This window comes from Sinocyclocheilus anshuiensis, unplaced genomic scaffold (genome assembly GCF_001515605.1).
Source record: "Sinocyclocheilus anshuiensis isolate Anshui unplaced genomic scaffold, SAMN03320099.WGS_v1.1 scaffold553, whole genome shotgun sequence".
Taxonomy (NCBI): Eukaryota; Metazoa; Chordata; class Actinopteri; order Cypriniformes; family Cyprinidae; genus Sinocyclocheilus; species Sinocyclocheilus anshuiensis.
Window position 1 is genome coordinate 2,253,644 of NW_015539821.1, and position 19,369 is coordinate 2,273,012.

Below are 19,369 nucleotides of genomic sequence, written 5' to 3' on the forward strand. Positions count from 1 at the left end.
CGCGAAGGATAAATACATCATACCAAAATAAATACATATGATTTTTCATTGGTTTCATTTCATTACTCATCCAATTAGAATAAGACCTGGCAGAAATGTATGATTCATATATACATGCGTGAAGACATTTGCTTACATAGACACACATTCGTATACACATTCACTGCACAGGCCCAGCACTGCCTGTGTTGTGTTCCACTTTTCCTTTCAGCTGTCTGGACACTGGCTGTCTGCCCTTTACTCTGGCTGGTGCTGTCAGAAAGAATCAGTGTCCCCAACACATAGACTCCAGCCCTCCTCCTCAATACAAAGAGCTCCTGCTTCATCTGGAGATGGAGGGAGGATCCCGCAGAGACAGAGAGGCACAGATATATGACCAGGACAGATGGATGGAAAAACACAGACCATGGTCCAAAATCCTCAGCAGAAAAGTTCTGGTCTACAAACATGTTTGTGTGTAAAAAGTCGTTCAGATTTGTACACTGCAACTTTCTTAGAATGCATTACAAATTCAGATATAGAAATTGGGTTTTCAGACCTAATATGAAAAGATCTAATGCTCTCCAAAGTTGCCAAATACACATCTGCAAATATAGATATTTAATAAATAAATTTCTTTGAATAAATACATTTCTTTTATGATCCCTAAGCATTTACTTGAATCAGAAATACAGTAAAAACAGTATTACTGTAAAAATATAAATACAATTTAAAATATCTGAATATATTTTAAAATGTACTTTACTCCTGAGTTGGCAAAATTTTCCAACGGTTGAATTTTCAGCAGCCATTACTCCAGTCTTCAGTGTCACATCATCCTTCAGAAATCATTCCAATATGCTAATTTGGTGCTCAAGCAACATTTCTTATTCTCATCAAACAGTTGTGCTGTTCAATAGTTGTGATGGATTATTTTTCAGGATTCTTTGATGAATATAATGATTAAAAGAGCAACCTTTATTTGAAATAGACATTTTTGTAACAATGTAAAAGTCTTCACTGTCACTTGATCAATTTAATGAGTCAATGCTAAAATCCAACTGACCCAGAACTTTTGAACGGTAGTGTGAGTGTGTGTGTGTGTACACACACACACACACACATTATTTATATATCTGTATTTATATATAAATTTGTAACTTATTTGTGTAAATAAAAGTTTTTATGAAAATTAGCATTACTATGGACAAATGCAATTTTGTAAGCTTAAACAAAACTACAAAAGCCAGAAGCACACCCAAACGATATTAAAGAGAAAGAGAAATGGTTCAAGATCAAAGTGGACACAAATGAGAACAACTGATGTAGTGAAGTGAAAGAAAGAAGAGAAAGAGAGAGTGCACAATCCAGAGGGAGTCACTCGACTGACCGGAGCTGGATCAATGGACACTAACCTCTATCGACCAACCACTACAAGCAACGTGAACATGCCCATCTACACCCCATTCTCCACATCAGCATCTGATAAATTCATTTAAAACATATTACCATATTACCCAAAATCCCTATTCCAAACCCCCCTTCAGAAGACACCTGGAGATTAATTATTGTTTTTTGGGAGACGATGCACTGAGCACAACAAAACTGATGGGAACTGTAGAAAATATCTTAAAGAACAAAAGCATTACCAAGAGTAAACTGTTCAGCTCTGAACAGAGTAAAGAGAGTGTTGAGTGCACTTCCCTCTCTACTCCTTGTGGAACAAGTGTATCTATCTACAGATCCTCAACTACAGCCTTATGAAGTCGTTAAGGGCCTTAATAAAGGCCCTGTTTTGTCAAAACAGAGAATAAAGCTTTGGTCTTTAGCAGAGAGGTATTTTTCTCCCAGACCGTGTGCATCTCCGATTCACTTCTATTGCATTTAAATGCCACAGTCTCAAAAACCCCCAAGGCTTGGGAAACCAGGTAACCGTGGAAACCTGATTAGTAACCCGACACCAGGTCCGAGGCACGGTTTGGTGTGCGGTTGCTTAAGCTTGATGAAGACTGTGGCTTGGGCGTCTATTAAAGAGCAGAGCTGACTGCCCCCGCCCTCCTCTCCGCTCTGCCTGTCGCCACCCAAAGGCGACCTTCTGACCTCCTGACCCCGAAAGGCCCCTCTAGTCTTTGTGTCAACTCCATGTCACATTCCTGCAAACGGTCATGTGTGTGTGCGTGTTCCTGCCATGGTCTCCTTCACAGTCCAATAATCAAATTCTGGCATTCTTTCACTGGAAAAGATGCTGAATGTTGCTACCATTGAAACCCTCAATCATTCCGGCAAATGAATATATATCGCTATAAATCCCAGCATATGAGCACTCTGCTGTGTTTTCATACGCAGGAAACCATTTGACAACCATGAAGTGACCAAATATGATTTGTTTTCATTTTGAATAGTATATGTTTTGTAATTTTAAACCAAACAAACTTGCTTAAAATGTATACATATCCTAATTTTCTTTAAATGCCTTTAAATTAAATTTCCTTAAAATAAAATGTTTAATGGTTTAATGTTGTGTTAGCTAATGGAATAATATTTACACATTTTTAAGTTTCCTAATATATTTTGTATCTCATGTACCATTTAAAAGATGGTACGATATTTTATATATTTTTGAAAGAAGTATCTAATGCTCACCAAAGCTGCATTTATTTGGTTAAAAATACAGTAAAAACAGCAATTTTGTGAAATATTATTGCAACCTAAAATAAATACATTTATATTGTATTTATGTATTATATACAATAAATACATGTTTTAAATAAATAAATAAAAATCTTAAAATAAAATAAAATTACCTGAGAAGCAACACTACATAAGACATATGACTTATTTTCAGGGAATGTACTTTTAATACAAGTGTATTTTGTCTGTACAAACACTATAAACAATTCAAAAAGTGCAACAATCTAAAAGTGCAGCCAGACAAAACACACTTGCATTCAAGATATAATCTATGAAAACAAGTCTTAATATCTTCACCAGGGTTGCATCATAAGTAAAACAATTTTTTGCATGTTCTATTTGTTTGTTTTAATGATTTTTAAAAAATGTTTACTGGAAAAGTGGTCAAACAAGCCCACTCCCATGGCCTCTTGGGACAGTAAAGTGTCTATCAAAGGAAACCAACGATATTCGGACACAGGGTTAGGTGTGGTCCGGTCTAAAATCTGCAGTACATGCAGGTCTCCAACCCATGCTCCCATGATGCACTGGAGCAAGATGCCCAGCGTGCTCCCGAACACATCACATGACAAGTCCTCTCCTCACACTCAGATGGGATTTGATCCTTTTGGCAATGCCACAACGACCCGTCAACACCCTTAACCTTGTCTAATGACCTTTGACCTCAAACAGATTTGGCCTGACGCCGAAGGATGTTACACTTTTTAGTACACAAATGTGAGAAGTGAGAGACTGAAAAAAACCCACATACCCAGCACATAACCTCAAATCCAATAATGCTGGCAAACACCACAATAAAAGTTATCGTTCAATTACTCAACAATTCATGTCGTCTGCCATCAAACTGACGTAAACCATCATGAGAAAGTCAAACATCGGCTTCTCTCTGCCATTCCCTAAAGGGACTCTAAAAATGACTTTTTACAACTCGGATAAATTTTAGTGGCGGAAAGTTGTCATTTGTTTTATTTGGCAGGGGAGCTTTATTAACGACAGGGATAAATTTGCGCTGGGTATAGCATGTGTAATTAAGCTCTGGCTCCTGCTTTTCATTAGCACGCTGCTAATCAACCAGGCTAGTAATAAAATGGGAGTTTTGTTAATCAGGTATAGGGTAAACTTGATTTGACCGAGTTTATCAAAATGTCTAAGGCCTGGCGTAAACAGAGGTGTATCTCAGTGGAAAACGCTCATCCATCAGAGTGATAACTTAAAGCCCTGACTTGGTGCAGGCAATTGGTCTCTGCGCTTTATCAAATTAATATCGCAGACGCGTCAAGTGCGGGGGACGAATTTACATTATATTAAAAGTGGGGGGGACACATCCCCCGCGTCCCCCTGGTAAACTTGATTTGACAGAGTTTATCAAAATGTCTAAGGCCTGGCGTAAACAAAGGTGTATCTCAGGGGAAAATGCTCATCCATCAGAGTGATAACTCAAAGCCCTGACTTGGTGCAGGCAATTGGTCTCCGCGCTTTATCAAATTAATATCGCAGACGCGTCATGGGTTAGAAGGGAGTCGCAACACTTGTAGATAATCAATGGAAGTTGTAAATATGATTAATGACAGCTCTTCGCACTGATTAAGTACTTAGTCTGCCTTGTATGTACTGATAGGAGCCTTCTAGACTTATTTACATACACATAATACGTGGTAGATTCGGACTGCGCATACACGAACGAAATGAGTTTACAAACATAATCTTTCAAAACATCTCCTATCTAGACTGTTATTACAGGTAAGGAATTGTTTCCTGAGCTAAGCTTATTACTGGTCGCAGTAAAGCTCTAATGTAATCCCAACTCTCTTGCTCTAGAAACTGGAACTGTTTTCATTATTACTGTAAAAGAGCAATAGAACAATAACACTTTATTCACTGCTCTGCAGGATTATATGATTCTAAATGTCAACAGTCCTCATAAAGCGTATACATCTATACTTGTGAGAACCTCCCATATACTTATATAGCACATACATAAAGCTAATTATAACAAGATTATTGTTAACCAGTCATGAATACTCCAGTATTCGCTAAGCCATTGCTTGAAGTCTCATTGAAAGTAGTGGCAGATATGTTTTTTTCTGTATTCTGATGAATGTAATGGGTTATCAAAAAAAATTAATTTGCCATTTTTATTAAATATTAGAAGGTCAAAATAAAAAAAAATTAAACATGCACGGATGCAGATTCTAAGGTGTATATATCCTGTTCTCATCTCTAGATATGGCCCTCTGTCACTTTAAATCTAAGTTAGCCTAGATTTGTATCAATACATTTAATTAAAACAAAATCTGGCCAATTCATGAACCTTTCTTCTATCAAGGAAGGTTTGTGCAAGTCAGTTGTACTGCATTTGTACTGCATTTCAGGATTTTGGCCCTCACAAACATGTAGAGTCTGTAAGAACAGTGAAACAAGCACAAAAGGAAACACTCACTTGACTTTTTTAGGGGCATCAGTGGGGATAAGGGGTGCCGACATGGATTTGCGCTTCCGTGGCCTTCCGGGGCCTCGACGAGCTGGACTGCGTGAGGTCTCTTCTTTCCTGTAAACACACAAACACGCACACACACAGCCTGTCAATCACTCTAATTCACATTAATGATGTTGAATGGAACGAAACACTAAGCCATCCTAATTGTGAGAGTGGACTAGAGGAAAGACTTAAGCACAGCTCAGGCTTATGCAAAGAGGGCTCAGCACACACTGGGTGGTCTCAGCAGAGTGTTGCGAGGGGACAGAGAAAGACCTAGAGAGAGACTGTGAGAGTGTGTGTCCTGAAGGATCGAAGTGAGTTCGATCTCTCTGTGCATGTGTGTAAATGGGTTTTGAAAGGTGTGCGGAGTGCATTTATATGTGGAAGCTGTGTATTTGTGAAAGTGGTCTGTGGTTTGCTCACTGGTGGTCATGTTTTCTCTGTAGCTTGGCCAGCTCCCTCTGTTTTTCCTTGTAACGCCGCTGCAGTTCTGCCAGCCGTACACGCATCGCTAGCTCCTCCCGGTCCAGCGTTTCCATGGTACCCTTAACAGAACACACCTACACATGGAACGAATAATCTCCAGTGAGTTTAGAGTATCTAAATTACAGTCAACATTGTGCCGCTTCGTAGGATTGTGTTTCTTCCGCAGAACACAAATGGAGATATTTTGAATGTTTACAATGCTCTTTTACATACAGTGAAAGCATTCAGTGATTGACCTTTAAAAAAGCCTAAAACACATCATAAAAATATCATAAAATTGGTCCATACGACTAATGCTTTATATTTCAAGTCTTTTGAAACCAATACAATTTGTGTGTGAGGAACAAACTGAATTTAAATCTTTTCGCATTTTCATAGTTCTTAATTCATATTTGCAATGCAAGTAGGGCTCAACAATTTGAAGAAATAATCCAATTATGGAAATGTTAATAAATGAACATGAGTTACGTGTACCGGTTCGTGACGTGGCGTCCACTTGCACTTCCTGCGCAGATTGAGGATTCTGCGAATGGGTGGAGTTGAGTCTGCTAGAATGGGTGGGGCCAGTTCCAAGGCCCGGGCAGCAGCTAGGGTCGCCAAACTTTGGAGGTCAAAGGTCAACATGTCTTCTTCTGCACAGAATGAGAAGAAATAAAGGAATTCAAGGAGAAATCACATCATCTGATCTTACAATGACAGAGAAGAAGAATAGTTATCCATCTAGGATGGGATGTCCGGGCCTGTTCCTAGAAGCCCTTACGAAAAAGAAGTTTATTCAAGTGTGCTATTAGTATACTTATTTTAAACTAAAAATAGGAAAGTATACTTTTAGTCTACTTTTTATGTACTTCTCAGAAATGGGCTTTATGTACTTCTCAGAAATATACTTAAAATTACATTTAAGTATACTTGACTATAGTTGCAGTACAAACTAAACATTTTGATGTAAACTAGTTGTGTTTCCTACTGCTATACTTAAAGTATACTTAAATGTATACTTTTATATACTAGAAAGTGGGCCAATTTAGTCCCAAGGAGTATTGAAATAGTACACTTACAAGTATACTACTAGTACACTGATATTTGTATACTTACTACATAAAGTATACTTAAATGTATACTTTTATATACTAGAAAGTGGGCCAATTTAGTCCCAAGGAGTATTGAAATAGTACACTTACAAGTATACTACTAGTACACTGATATTTGTATACTTACTACATAAAGTATACTTAAAAATATACTTGAACTTTACTTAAGTATACTTACTAAAATAAACTTGAAGTATACTACTTTTTGGTAAGGGAGGCCAACTTCTTGCAGAGCCAAGCTCCAACCTGGAAGCTTCTAATAATTCTGAAGACCTTGATTAACTGGTTCAGATGTATTTAATTATATTTGGAGCAAGTTCATTTGAAGCCAAAGTTCAAAACCCAAAGCGCAATTATTAAAGGGATATTTCACCCAAAATTGAAAATTCTGTCATCACTTACTCAACTTCATGTCGTTTCAAACCTGTATGACTTACTTTCTTCTGTGGAACACAAAAGAAGATGTTTTGAAAAATGTTGGTAACAAAAAAAATAAAAAAATGTCCAAATATCTTCTTTTGTGTTCCACAGAAGAAAGTCAGTCATGCGGGTGAGTAAATTATGACAGAATGTTAGTTTTTGGGTGAACTATCCTTATAGTGTCATGTTTTTTGACCCTTATAAAATGTGGTTTAAGTGATGGACCCTGTTTACACATGTATTTAGCGGGAATCACTTGAGACAGATGTTAATATCAGGTGTAAACAGAGGCCTCTGTCTCTCCATGTATATTAAAAAGTGACCTAGCAAAACAGACATCCAGCCTGTTCCCAGAAGACGCAAGCGGAAAAACCTGTAAAGGAGCAAAAATAAAAAGAGAGTGGAAGAGAGAGAGAGAGAGAGCGAGAGAGAGAGACAGAGAGAGAGAGAGAGAAAGAGGAAAGCCTCAAACGATACAAAGCCGCCTCTAAGCACGCCGCTGTTTCCTGACAGCACTTTGTGCTTTCAGAGGCTGAATGAGCAATGATGATAGCTATTAACCAGAGAGCTTATCTCTGTACATGAAGCTTAGATGCCAGGAGCCATGTTACAGGGAGAAAGGGAGAGAGGGAGGGAGAGAGAGAGATGAAGAAGGGTGAATTCTCAACATTTATCACTGTCATTAGGGCAGGCCACATGCTCAGTCTCCACTCAGCCAATGAGGCTTGAATATTCATGAAAGCCAAAGCTGGCCTGGGGATACTGAGAAGACTGCATGTATGTGTGAGTGGCTGTGTCTGTGTCTGGGCGTCCACGGCTCGCTATTTTGTTGCGTCACGGCAAAGCAGGAGCACAGTACGGGATCGGCGAGGAGAGAGACTGAATAAGGGGGGAAAGAGGGAGGGAGGGGAGACAGGCAATAAGAAGTAAAGTGTTTATTGAGCTATCTATTTATTCGCAAACATCCCCTCATTACTAACATGGAAAGAATCCAATTTTCTCCTCCGAGGGGAAATGCACGGCGCACGAGCAGACCTGCGCACATAGGGCAGAGAGCAGGAGGAGGTCAAAACCAAATGAGAAGACAGGAGAAGTGAGGGGAGAAAACGGTAAATCTCACAAAAACCATCAGATCACATTTCAACACAAAATTAAAAGAAAAAAGCTTTCTGTATAAAAAAAATTAAGCCAGTTTTTAGGATCATTAGATCAGGTGTCTTGAGACATTTTATAAAAGTTGAATTTCTTTTAACTTAAACATGCAGCGCTCAAAGCCACGAGATATGACAACAGTCAAAGAGATCAGTCTAGCACATTTACAAAGAAAGATGTGTAAGAAGATTTTTTTAATGACAATTAAGCACATTTTCCCCACAAATTCTCAGTATCACAATGTTTCACACTTTATGTTTTTCCCCATTATTCTCAATGGTGATTCTATTTATGAACAGTGATATATGGAATTGAAAAATTACTGTAATCATCAGGGTAGAATTTCTTTATTTACACTGATTTAATATATACTGAATAAATAGATGTTTTTTTCATGACAATTAAACACATTTTCACCCAAATTTCACATTATAACGGATATATTTATATATTTATTTAAATAAATAAACACTTAAAAGGCAAATACTTTTAATTTCAAAATTGTATTATTTTCCTTTAATTAACGCTGATTTAATACTTTTCATACTGAATCATTTACAATTTAAAATAATAATAATACATTTTAGCATTACAGTAATGAGAATTGAAGGAAAATATTCTTAAAGTAAAATGTTAATGTAACAAATGTTTAAAAAATGGTCCTAAAATAGGCTTAATTTTATAAATGAATCTGAGACAAAAAAAAAAAAATATTTATTTATAAAATAAATAAAATTATAGTACATTTTTTTCTTTTTGCGTTTGGTCTCTAATGTGACCTAGAAAAGTTCTTGACAAATTCTGTGAGATTCACCTAAAAAAGCAAGAAAGACTTGTAGAAGAAAGACTTATAGCTGCATGAAGGAAATCTCTCAGCTGAAACGGAAAGTGAGAGAGACAAGTTAACAGAAAGAAAAAAAAAAAGACAGAAAGACAAGACGAGGAAGACTGGATTATGGTGGTCTGGGAGGGTCTTCGGTTTCCAACCTGGCTGAAATCATCGTGCCACTTTTAGCCCTGTGGTGGTCTTTTTGAAATCGATGCCCATCGGCCTGCTGTAACGAGGCCAGTGGGGACCAAAGCCACAGGAACGGCACATGGATAGAGTGATAGCATGAAAGCAAGATGTACAAGGGGGATGGAAAAGCTGAGGCCCGAAAAAGAAATGAAAATGAGAGATGGAAGGAGAGAAGACAGATAACGCTCTCTGAGAGCATTTAGGCTAGAGATCTGTGGAAAAAAAGAGCAGGAATGCTGTGGTATCACTGACCAATCAATAACAACTACCAACAATACTTCAAAGAACCTCTCAAAATCTATATAATTTTATCACACGTTATTTGTCCGTACTTCACAATGCCCAAATCACCACAAGGAATGTTAGCAGAACACCTGAGACGTCTGCCACAGATAAGAATGCTTGAAATCAAATCTGTAAATCACTTGATGAGTAAACCCAATCGCATATGAAATCTTTAGCCGGCGAGAGACCCTGTCCTGACAGCCCGCGCGGCCGCCTCACCTCCAGTTCTTTAATAATTCAGCGGCGGGCGTGTTTATTGATGACTTCTTCCCTGCTGCAAAGAGCTTCATCGTATTTTCTTAGTCCCTTTAGTGCAGCTTGCTTAGACAAGAACACAGCAGATTACATCCCTATTTTAATATGGGTGGAAAACATACACACTAAAAGCTAAAACGATGCACGCCGCCAAATGCGGTTAGATATTTTTTTTTCCCCATGTGGTGTGAGTGTTGGGGATTTCTCAGCTGCCAGAGGATGCTGGCGTAAATAAAAACATCCTTTGGCAGGGAGACCCTAAACAGTCCCTGGAAAAGCAACAAGCCTTTAAAACAACACTCACAACAATAGGGCCTAATTAGCCGACAAAAACGCTATCGTCCTGAGAGGAAAAAGATCAGCTGTTTTTACTATTTCATCAACTTCGCACTGAGGGACTCAGAAAGCTGTGGGAAAGCGCCAGGGCTTTTTTCCATCTAAAATGAGGCATATAAAAGTGATCAAACAGGTTTGAGGAGCAGGGGCAGGGGAGCCATCCCTCAGGATGAGTGAGTGGACACAGTCCAATCCGGCGGACCCGGGGGAAACTAGCTATCATTAGAGCTGCCTTTTAAGACAGGCTAAAGCCGTTTAAAAACACGGCCCTCTCCTCACCGCTCCATCTTAGTCTCTCCCACAGGAAGTGCTGAGCCCCAAAAGGATGGGGAGCATTTGATCTGTAGGCAGGAAAAGAAGGCAAGAGTGCGAGCTTGTGCACAGTTGAGTGCGTGTGTGTGTGTTTGTGTGTGTGTGTGTGTGTGTTCCTATGAAAGTGGAAAGCTGAACAGTCAGCTGAGAGTTAGCATTTTTGTGTATTTTGGTTTGTCTCTGCACGTATTGTCGGGATGGTGGTATGGGGGAAGGCTTTGTTATCTTTCCTTCACACAAAGCCTGGAGATTTGGCTGGACTGAAAACCCTATTTTTTGCACCTCTTTTTGTGAGGAGAGAAAAAAACAAAACAAAATGAATGCCTCTGTCATGGTCTTCCCCTGTCGCCTGTATCACAGCGCTACACGACCGCTCATGCAAATCACTGATGAGGAATTAAATCATGTGTGTGATTGGGTGTGCTTCCTATTGTGATAAGAAAGAACAGAACGGCTGTCTTTTTAACTACCTTTTGTAAACCTGTTGGTGCTGGAAATGTTACAAGATGGACAGTCTTCTGAAATTGTGGGAGTCAATATGGTGTTTGTGTACATTGGGCAGGATGTAACCAAATAAGATTGGGGTGCAAATAATTAAGGCCAAAGGGAGCCAGAACAAAAGGCTTGGAGGGTCTTAAAAGTACTCGTAAGTATGTATATAAAAGGTCTTTTTCAACACATTTCAATAACCACAAATGTTAGCAAGCAAACTGTTAATTTTACTATCTTAGCATAGAACTAATTGGTTAAAGTCGGCATGAAATTAAAAATCTACTTTCTAAATGCTTGTTAGTGATCTTGTAGTGAACGATTCATCCATGCTTATGTTTAATTTTTGCATACATGTAATTTTTAATCAAAATTTCATAACTCGATCTTTCGGGGAAACAGCAGACTTCTCTCTGGTGACGTATGCTAGACTTTTCCAATCATTTAGTCCGCTTAAACTCCCTTTTTTACAATCCACATCAAACTTACATTCAGATCTGAATCCATCCCATCAACAACCAATGGATATAACCAAGTCCCAGTCCTACATTTTTTGTTCTTTTTTGAAAACTCGTTTCACTTGGATGTACGTAACAATATGTAAGAGAAGGTCTATTGCTACTTCTGTTCCATAAGCTAGAACATAATATTGCAATCATACGCTTTGTTTCAGCTATTACAAACAGCTTCCACATGGACAGGATCTTGCACAACAGCAGTAAATAGATGCTCATGAGCAGAAATTGTTTGCCTGAGGAGGTAACCGTAGCAACAGCTGACCATTTAAGAACTTTTTGTTCTTTTCTAAAAGAATTTCTAAAGGGAATTTTTGGGGATTCATCTTGTGCAACTCAAACTGTCTTTTGGCACCTCAAGAACTTTGTGTCCTTTTCATATTATTATTGGATGAAAAACATTCAAATGCATAATCATGATTTTCATAAAACTTCAGTTTAAAAGTCTTTCATTTAAATATTTGGCTAACTGCATTGGGACAACACAACCCATTTTGCCAAGATTAACCTTAGCATTGCCAGCCAAATATATCCTATACCAACTCCTGTACAAAAGCAGACATCCCCTGAAAGTCATTGAAACTTTGCACAGAGAATGAAAACATAGCAAGAATTTATGAATTTCCCATTGAAAACCTTGATCAACTGGTATTCTGAATAATGGGGGGCTCATGCATGTTCATCCTTACCTCTGTCCTCTTCTGTGTTGTTCCCCTGCTGTTGGCATTGCTCCAGCTCTGCCAGTTCACTCAGTAACTCTATACCATAATTTGGGGCCACTTCGTTCCCAGACACAGGCACAGGGGCCGCCATACAGGCATCTCGAGTGGCACACAGTGCTGCTGCGATGAGCAGCTCCAGGCTCCAAATGCAGCTCCCAGGGTACTGACTGCCCAGGGCAGAGGGCACAGGGCAGGGGGAGAAAGGCGGCGAGGATGAGTCAGTGGGTGACGTGCACTCATCCTTAGCAGTCCTCTCTGGATCCTGCGCAGTAGGTCCCACAGACTGAGAATCCTGGGTGGTGGTCACAGCTAAGTCTTGTAGCTCCTCAACCTGCTCCTTGTTGTCTTCAGCTGTTGCTGAACTCTCCATTCCACTCGCCTGGCTGTTGGGGATCATAGTCGCTCCTTCTGGAAGGGGGTCCACTACAGTAGAGTCAGTAACGGGGCAAAGGGAAGTTTGTGAGAGAGTGGCATCCACCTGTCCTTCATCTACCTGTCCGTCCGCTTCTATTACTCCTCCCTCATCCTCTACATCATCTACTTCCTGGGACGTTCTAATGGGAGAACCCATTCCAGTGTGGCACACAGGCTCCTCCCCTTTGGGAGAAAGGGGGTGGGGCTGGGGCGCAGGTTCAGCAGGTTCTGCTTGCTCCGCCTCCAAGTCTGCATGCTCAGCCAATTGGACTTCTTGAGGGGAGGGGCCACCTTTGTAACCCATGGCGATGGCGGGGTAAGTGTAGCCAGGAGGGAGATCTATAGGAAAAAATGGGAATAAAACTGATTGAGTGTTTCCATAAACATTGATGTTGGTTTGGGCTCCTCAACCTTGTTTGAAGTCACTCTATTACAGGCATAAAGATTTAACTGCTCCTGAAACACACTTCAGCACACAGCGAACCAGCAAGCCATTACCATTCATTTGTAATACACATCACAATATGACCCTGTGAGTTAAGGGGCATGGCCCCCTGCTGCTGAAGTTCAGAGAGGGGTGATACATATGCTGTATACAGAAGCATTAGCGACAGTGTGTACCATTCGTTGCGTTTATCTAGTATAACTCACACACATAATGGAACTGGCGCCATAAAGGCTATAGAGCAGGCATGAGCAAATTTTCCATGAATATTGAATTATGTTCAAGTTGTTATGGATGCAGTGTGTGCAAGAGAGAGAAGGAGTGCATGGAGGAATGTTTTTGTATAAATTAGTCTTTAAGTGAGAGTGTGTATTCATCTCGTCCGCCGTGCGAGTGAAAACAATTGCACAGGACACGTTGCTTGCATGAAAGGGCGAGAGTGTGTGTGTTTGTGTGTGTGTGTTTATATGAGATCTGTAGCATAGCCGGGTATATTGATGACAGCATGGTGTCTGGGTGTGATTGCACAGCCAGCCCTGTCACCTCAGTGCTGTATTATTGATGGTATCCATCCGCCAGATGAATGCATATCCCTTCGCCAGCCAGCACTCAAGGACCTCTGAAGGATAAGAGAGGCCCTATCTGCTGTCTCACTGACCTCCCTACTGTTTTCTGTCTGTCTCTCTCTCACACTGTATGGCAAGCCGCTCCCTACGGCATCTATGCTTTCTTGCACATACAAATGTGTCACAAATGGATACAATGGTGCAAAGACTCGAACACAAAGTGAAAAGTCAGTGCTTACTCTTCCATTCACATTAACAGATTGATTGTCTTCGGTAATCAAAGAGCAACAAGTCCTTCAAAGGCCCTGTGCATCTTATCTGCAGCAAAATATCTCTCTCTTCAGTTTACTGTCCCTGTGGTCAGGGTCTTTTTTTCTATTCGACCATCTCTTCTCTTCTTTTTTTCCTTCTCTCCTCCACTTCACTCCCTCTCCCCCAGGGGTTTGTGGAGCCAGACACGATGGCAAGATCCTAACCTTGAGAATGAAATGAAATGTTCCAGCCTCTTTCCTCTAGTCGCTGTTTTTTTAGACTCAAATGCAAGGGCATTGGGATAGGAAGCGTGTTCGAGAAAAGCACTATTCTGGCTTTTATTATTTGCTTTATTCTGTTCACCCCTTTTTTCAGACTGGATTATTAGTCCAAATAAATCAATCCACTGCCTTTTTATCATCGGACTCATGTTAGAATGTGTTCTGATTCAAATACTAAGCCTGTACAGGGGCATAGCAAACATTATTTTAGCAATTTCAAAGTATGTTCTCCCTCTTTTTGGGAAATAAGCAGGGCTTACAGAAACTGATGCTGATAATTATTAATATTTTTATGTCAATAACTGATTGTCAATTGGCTGATATTAGATCTAAATCTGTTTTAAAAGTACAGATTTCTATGTAACGATTATTTAATTTTTGTTTTTACTTTATACAAGTCAAATGGAAAATAGAACTTATAAAATACTAGTGTATCATGGATAAAAAAATATTACAGACTCTGAGTAAATATGTTGTTTTGTATGAGTTTAACAACAGCTAAGCCAATTAGAAATAGTTGAAGTCCCATTGTCAATTGGCTATAATTTATTGGGTTGTATCAGCAAATTTATCAAATGATACTGATATGACCATAAACATATCTTGCATGCCCATAAATAATCCTATTTTTTTGTTATATTTCATATTTTTTTATGTTATATTTAATTTGATGTTATGCTTTGATATGTTATGGCTAATGCTAACTTACTAGCATTTGCCTTTCAGTAAATAAGTTGTGCCAACATAACAAAACCTAATTAATATTAATGAGCCCAGCTTATAGGGCTCATAATGAGTCTTCCTTACACTTTTTATTTAATTTCTACATCCCTGTCGCATTCACAATTGTACTCATTTGAGCTAGAAACTACATTTCTACAGGTACAGGTAAACTACAGGCTTCTGCAATGCATGTTTGTTTCTGTATGTACACTAAATACATTTACCATTCGTCCTACTGAAATTACAGACATGAATGCTGCCATTTTCCCACTCACCAGGCTCCAGCGACTGAGGGTAGTCCTGTGGTGGCTGGCCCTCGCTCCTCTTGTCCTGGGACTCTGCAGGTTTTGGCAGGTGGTGAGGGGTGGCGTGGGGGGGGCTGAGTGCTGGGGAGCGAGGGGCAGCCACAGCCGGGCTGGGCTCAGGGCAAGGCGTGCAGGGTGTACTCTTAAGGTGGGACCGTGGGGCGGGCAAGCGACAGCAGGGTGAAAGGCGAGAAGTGCAGCCCCCTGGGGACGAGGAGGAGGGGGGCAGTTTAGCGGAGGGGCCAACAGAGAAAGGCCTAGTGTGCTTGGACGTGCGGAGCTCAGACGATTCCTCAACCAGATCGATGGGGGGATCCTCAGGTTTCCTCTGCAAAAACACAAGAAATTCAAACAGGCTTCAGAGACTGTATAACACAGAGTACTACACCAACACTGGGAAGTCAAACATTATGCATATCAATATTATTCCCAGTTTCCTCACAACTGAAATGCATTTATAGTAGAAAAAGGATGCTAACATGGAGCTAGTTATGATTCAGTCATCTCAGGTTTCTTGCGTAAAGACAGGCACCAGGGAAGCAGTACAATGGGTGCTAATGATCCATCGTACACTTGCATTCTGCTCTGCTTCTTTGTACAAAAGCAGTCAGATAAAAGCCCGAATCCTGCCCCGTTCCTGAGAAGAATCCCACTCTTTCAAAACTTCCAACATTAAGATGCGCTTTGAAAATGAAAGCCGTCCATTCTTTGGCTATAACTGCTATGAATTTCTAAAAGCAGGAATAACAGGCCTTTCACAACTTCAGGCACCCTGGGTAGGTCTGCTGAAAGCCGCCGGGCTTCTGTAGAGAAATAACTGTTGGGAAATCACCTTGAGGGGTATGAGGAAATGTGGCTAACCAGATGTACGTGCACTTTTTCCTTCATGTGTTACCTGCGAGTGACTGTGTCTGTGCGCCAGCTCCATCGCCTGTGCCGCACAGTGCTGCTGGTGCTGATGTTGCTGCAGCGCATAGAGTTCCTGTTGCCGTAGAAACTGGCAGCGGGAGTAGACAGCAGGATGCTGCATGTGTGAGGCGGGCCCTCGGGCTCCGTAAACAGGGGGCCACAGTCCCTGCTGCTCCATTACATCTACAGAGAGCGAGAGAGAGAAAGAGAAAGGAATGAGAAAAGAATGAACAAAGGTTTTTCTTTTGCTTCAAGGCAAGTCTCACTTATCGCTCTGAAAGCCTATTGATTTACGGCTAAAAGATTCCACTCCTTTTCTGTCCCTCTATTCTTCCACTCTCTTTTTTCTTTCCAACAGTCATCCTCCGTCCCCAGGGCAAAAAACCCTTACATTTCCACAACTTTTTCCTCATCATGTGGGCGAAGAGAGAATGCAAACTGCCTCCTTTTTTCATTGTCTGTCCCTTGCACTCACCGTTAGTCATACCTCTGCGGATTAACGCAAAACGACGGTCACCAGTGAGCTCACCAGCCACACTTGCCTGATCTCTGGCTTGTGCATGCCGCAGTGCCAGTCAAGACGATTCAGCGCTGCTGTCTCAAACTGTCACATGAATGTGGCTCCTCTGACAAGATCTTCCTGACAGCCTGCTGAGAGCGGCGGGCAAGAAGGGTCTACTCCCAAATGGCTCGCTCATTCACAAGAGCTGAGGCGGAGTTATTATGCCTGTAATAATGGTTAGGTGATGGGTGTTGGCCTTAAAAAGGAGCAAAAATGTCATACCCAGAGATTAACTCTTGAGGAGGGGAGATAGACACGGAAGCGTTGAGGTCATCCGTTGTTTCGGCCTCACAAGGCAGCACCCACTGGCCGCCTGATGCATATTGCATGCAAAAATGGCATGCTTTAACTTCAAATAGCCAGTTCCAATGTAACTTAGTGATGCAAAATAACTTAACTGGAAACAAAGTTGTTTACAAGGTACAAGGAGCGTTTTTGTTTTGAGGATGAAATAAATAATTGGATTTGGCAAAATTTGCCATGTTTGTGACATCAAATATTTGAAAAATTCAGCCAAAAATTAGAAATCTGCCACCATTTACTCACCCTCATGTTGTTCCAAACTAGTATGACTTTCTTTTGTGGTACATAAGGGAAGTTATTTTGAAGAAATACAATGAAAAATGTTCATTATATGGACAAAACCAGTTCTTCAAAATGTCATCTGTTTTTTTGGAATGACGTGAGTGTGAGTAAATCATGCCAGAACTTTCACTTTTATGTGAACTATCCCTTTAATTAGATAAACTGAAAGGTAGACCAGACTTTCAAAGTCTGCCTACATGTGACTAGGCATCTCACAGATGCACTTTTGTGCTGTTTAATCGCTAAGCAAGCAGGATATTTGAAAGGAGTCTGTCATTTCTGAAACGAGTTGATCAGATAGTAAGGATGGAGGAAGGGGGAGAGAGAGGGAGAGAGTGTAGAGGGATGAAGCGCAGCTGTGCAAAGCACTTAGTCTCAGCCTTGAGCCTCAGCCCACAGAAATTTCAACACAATATGTTTTTCTTTCAGCCATTCGGTTTTGCATGCTGCATGTTCTCCGCACCTCCTTCTCTGATGTACGGCAAGGACCTTTGTTTGGGAAAGATTACTGGGACAGGGTTATGTTTCCCTAGGGAGGGATCCAATGGATGCACTTCCCTTCTTTGTTGCAGAAAGGGGAGTGTGACGCTAAGGAGCAGAGAGCTAATTAAATTTCACAGCCAGTGTGGGGAGGAGAAATGCCAAACAGAGGCGCACAGCACAGGACAGCAGAGCACAGCACAATACTGCAAAAAGCCATGCGATGATGCGCCGCACAGCAAGGCACAGTATAATAGGGTGGAAAGACATTCAGAGATGCACAACAAATCAAAGCACAATGCCAGAACTGTGCAGACACGATAGCACAACCGAGCACAGCATGGCATGACAAGGCACAGCGCAGTATAGTTTAAAACCATTAAAGAGATGCTAAGAATACCACATCCAAACTTTGCTCAGATGGCATGGCGCATCAGAGAATGACACAACCTGCTGGCATGAGCTGATGCTAAATATTCCTTTGGTTTTAAAGTGCATAATAACTTATTCCAAAATAAAATACATTTGCCTTCATAATCTTTCTGAAAAATGTAACTACTGTAAATACTAACTATAAAAAAATGTAACTACCACAACTACTAAAATGATTTTCCTTTTCCGTTGACATCATCTAGGCCACTCGGGCTATTAAATAAAGTTAACCAACAAGTAAATCCAAAATCTAAAAAAAAAATAATAATTTAAAGTAAGAAAAATGCTGTGCCACTGTGCTAAACGAACACAGTGCCCCTGTGCCCCTTACCTCCTCAGGTTCCACACATTGACGCAAAGTCTATGAATGCTGTTCATAGACTTCAGTTCAGCATTCAACACAATCATCCCTCAACAGCTCATTCACAAACTGGTCCAGCTGGGGCTCAACACTTCGCTGTGCAACTGGCTGTTGGACTTTCTGACTGGAAGACCTCAGGCAGTACGGGTCGGCAGCAACACATCCAGCACCATCACACTGAACACTGAATAAAGCAGACTTGACTTGACTTGACTTGACAAAGTAGACAAACTCCTAAAAACCCACCTGGGCCAATTCTGCTGCTGTGCGAGCACTAACGTATTCATACAAATTTAATCTAAACCAATAGACCCTGAAACGTACACCCACACAGTGACTTTAGATCTCCATTTCTCTTGCTCGCACACGCTTATCTATGCATACGTCCCCCTCCTCCCCACACACTCAAGTCAAATACGCAAGCTATCTACTTGAAATGATAATTTGTTTAAACAGTTCGAATAATTCCACTTTGTGCATTCAGAGTGTGCATTAGGGCTGCTTGTGAAACTGTTCCCATTAAGTCCATACCACAATGTGCTGTAAATGCCTGCTTGGCTTAGTGAAGCATTTCACAATAATGACTACAGAATGATACAGGGGCAGAAGGGGATGAGATGGAACTGTACAGAGGGGGAAGGAACATTAGACCCAAGGGGAAGAGAATTCAGTGTCGAATTCCAGAACAGAAAAAGTGGACAGAATGACTATGGATCAAATTGCTGTAACTGTCTGGTTGGAAAAGTAAAAGTTCACCCAAACATTAAATCTCTATTTATTTCTAGTTATTAATTGATCATTTTATGGGGGGGGGGGGGGCGGTG

At 40.6% G+C, this 19,369-nt stretch overlaps 1 protein-coding gene across 3 annotated transcripts in view; it reads right to left on the minus strand.

Annotated features, from left to right (window-relative positions):
- Window positions 1-19,369, minus strand: part of LOC107684084 (BAH and coiled-coil domain-containing protein 1-like) — a 112,272-nt gene that overhangs the window by 14,135 nt on the left and 78,768 nt on the right. For all 3 annotated transcript variants that reach the window (XM_016480250.1, XM_016480251.1, XM_016480249.1), the window contains 6 exons: window positions 16,112-16,308; window positions 15,187-15,544; window positions 12,198-12,983; window positions 6,110-6,267; window positions 5,573-5,709; window positions 5,111-5,218 (listed from right to left, as the gene is read on the minus strand). In XM_016480250.1, coding sequence (XP_016335736.1) covers window positions 5,111-5,218; window positions 5,573-5,709; window positions 6,110-6,267; window positions 12,198-12,983; window positions 15,187-15,544; window positions 16,112-16,308 — 1,744 coding nt within the window. The remainder of the gene's footprint in view (window positions 1-5,110; window positions 5,219-5,572; window positions 5,710-6,109; window positions 6,268-12,197; window positions 12,984-15,186; window positions 15,545-16,111; window positions 16,309-19,369) is intronic.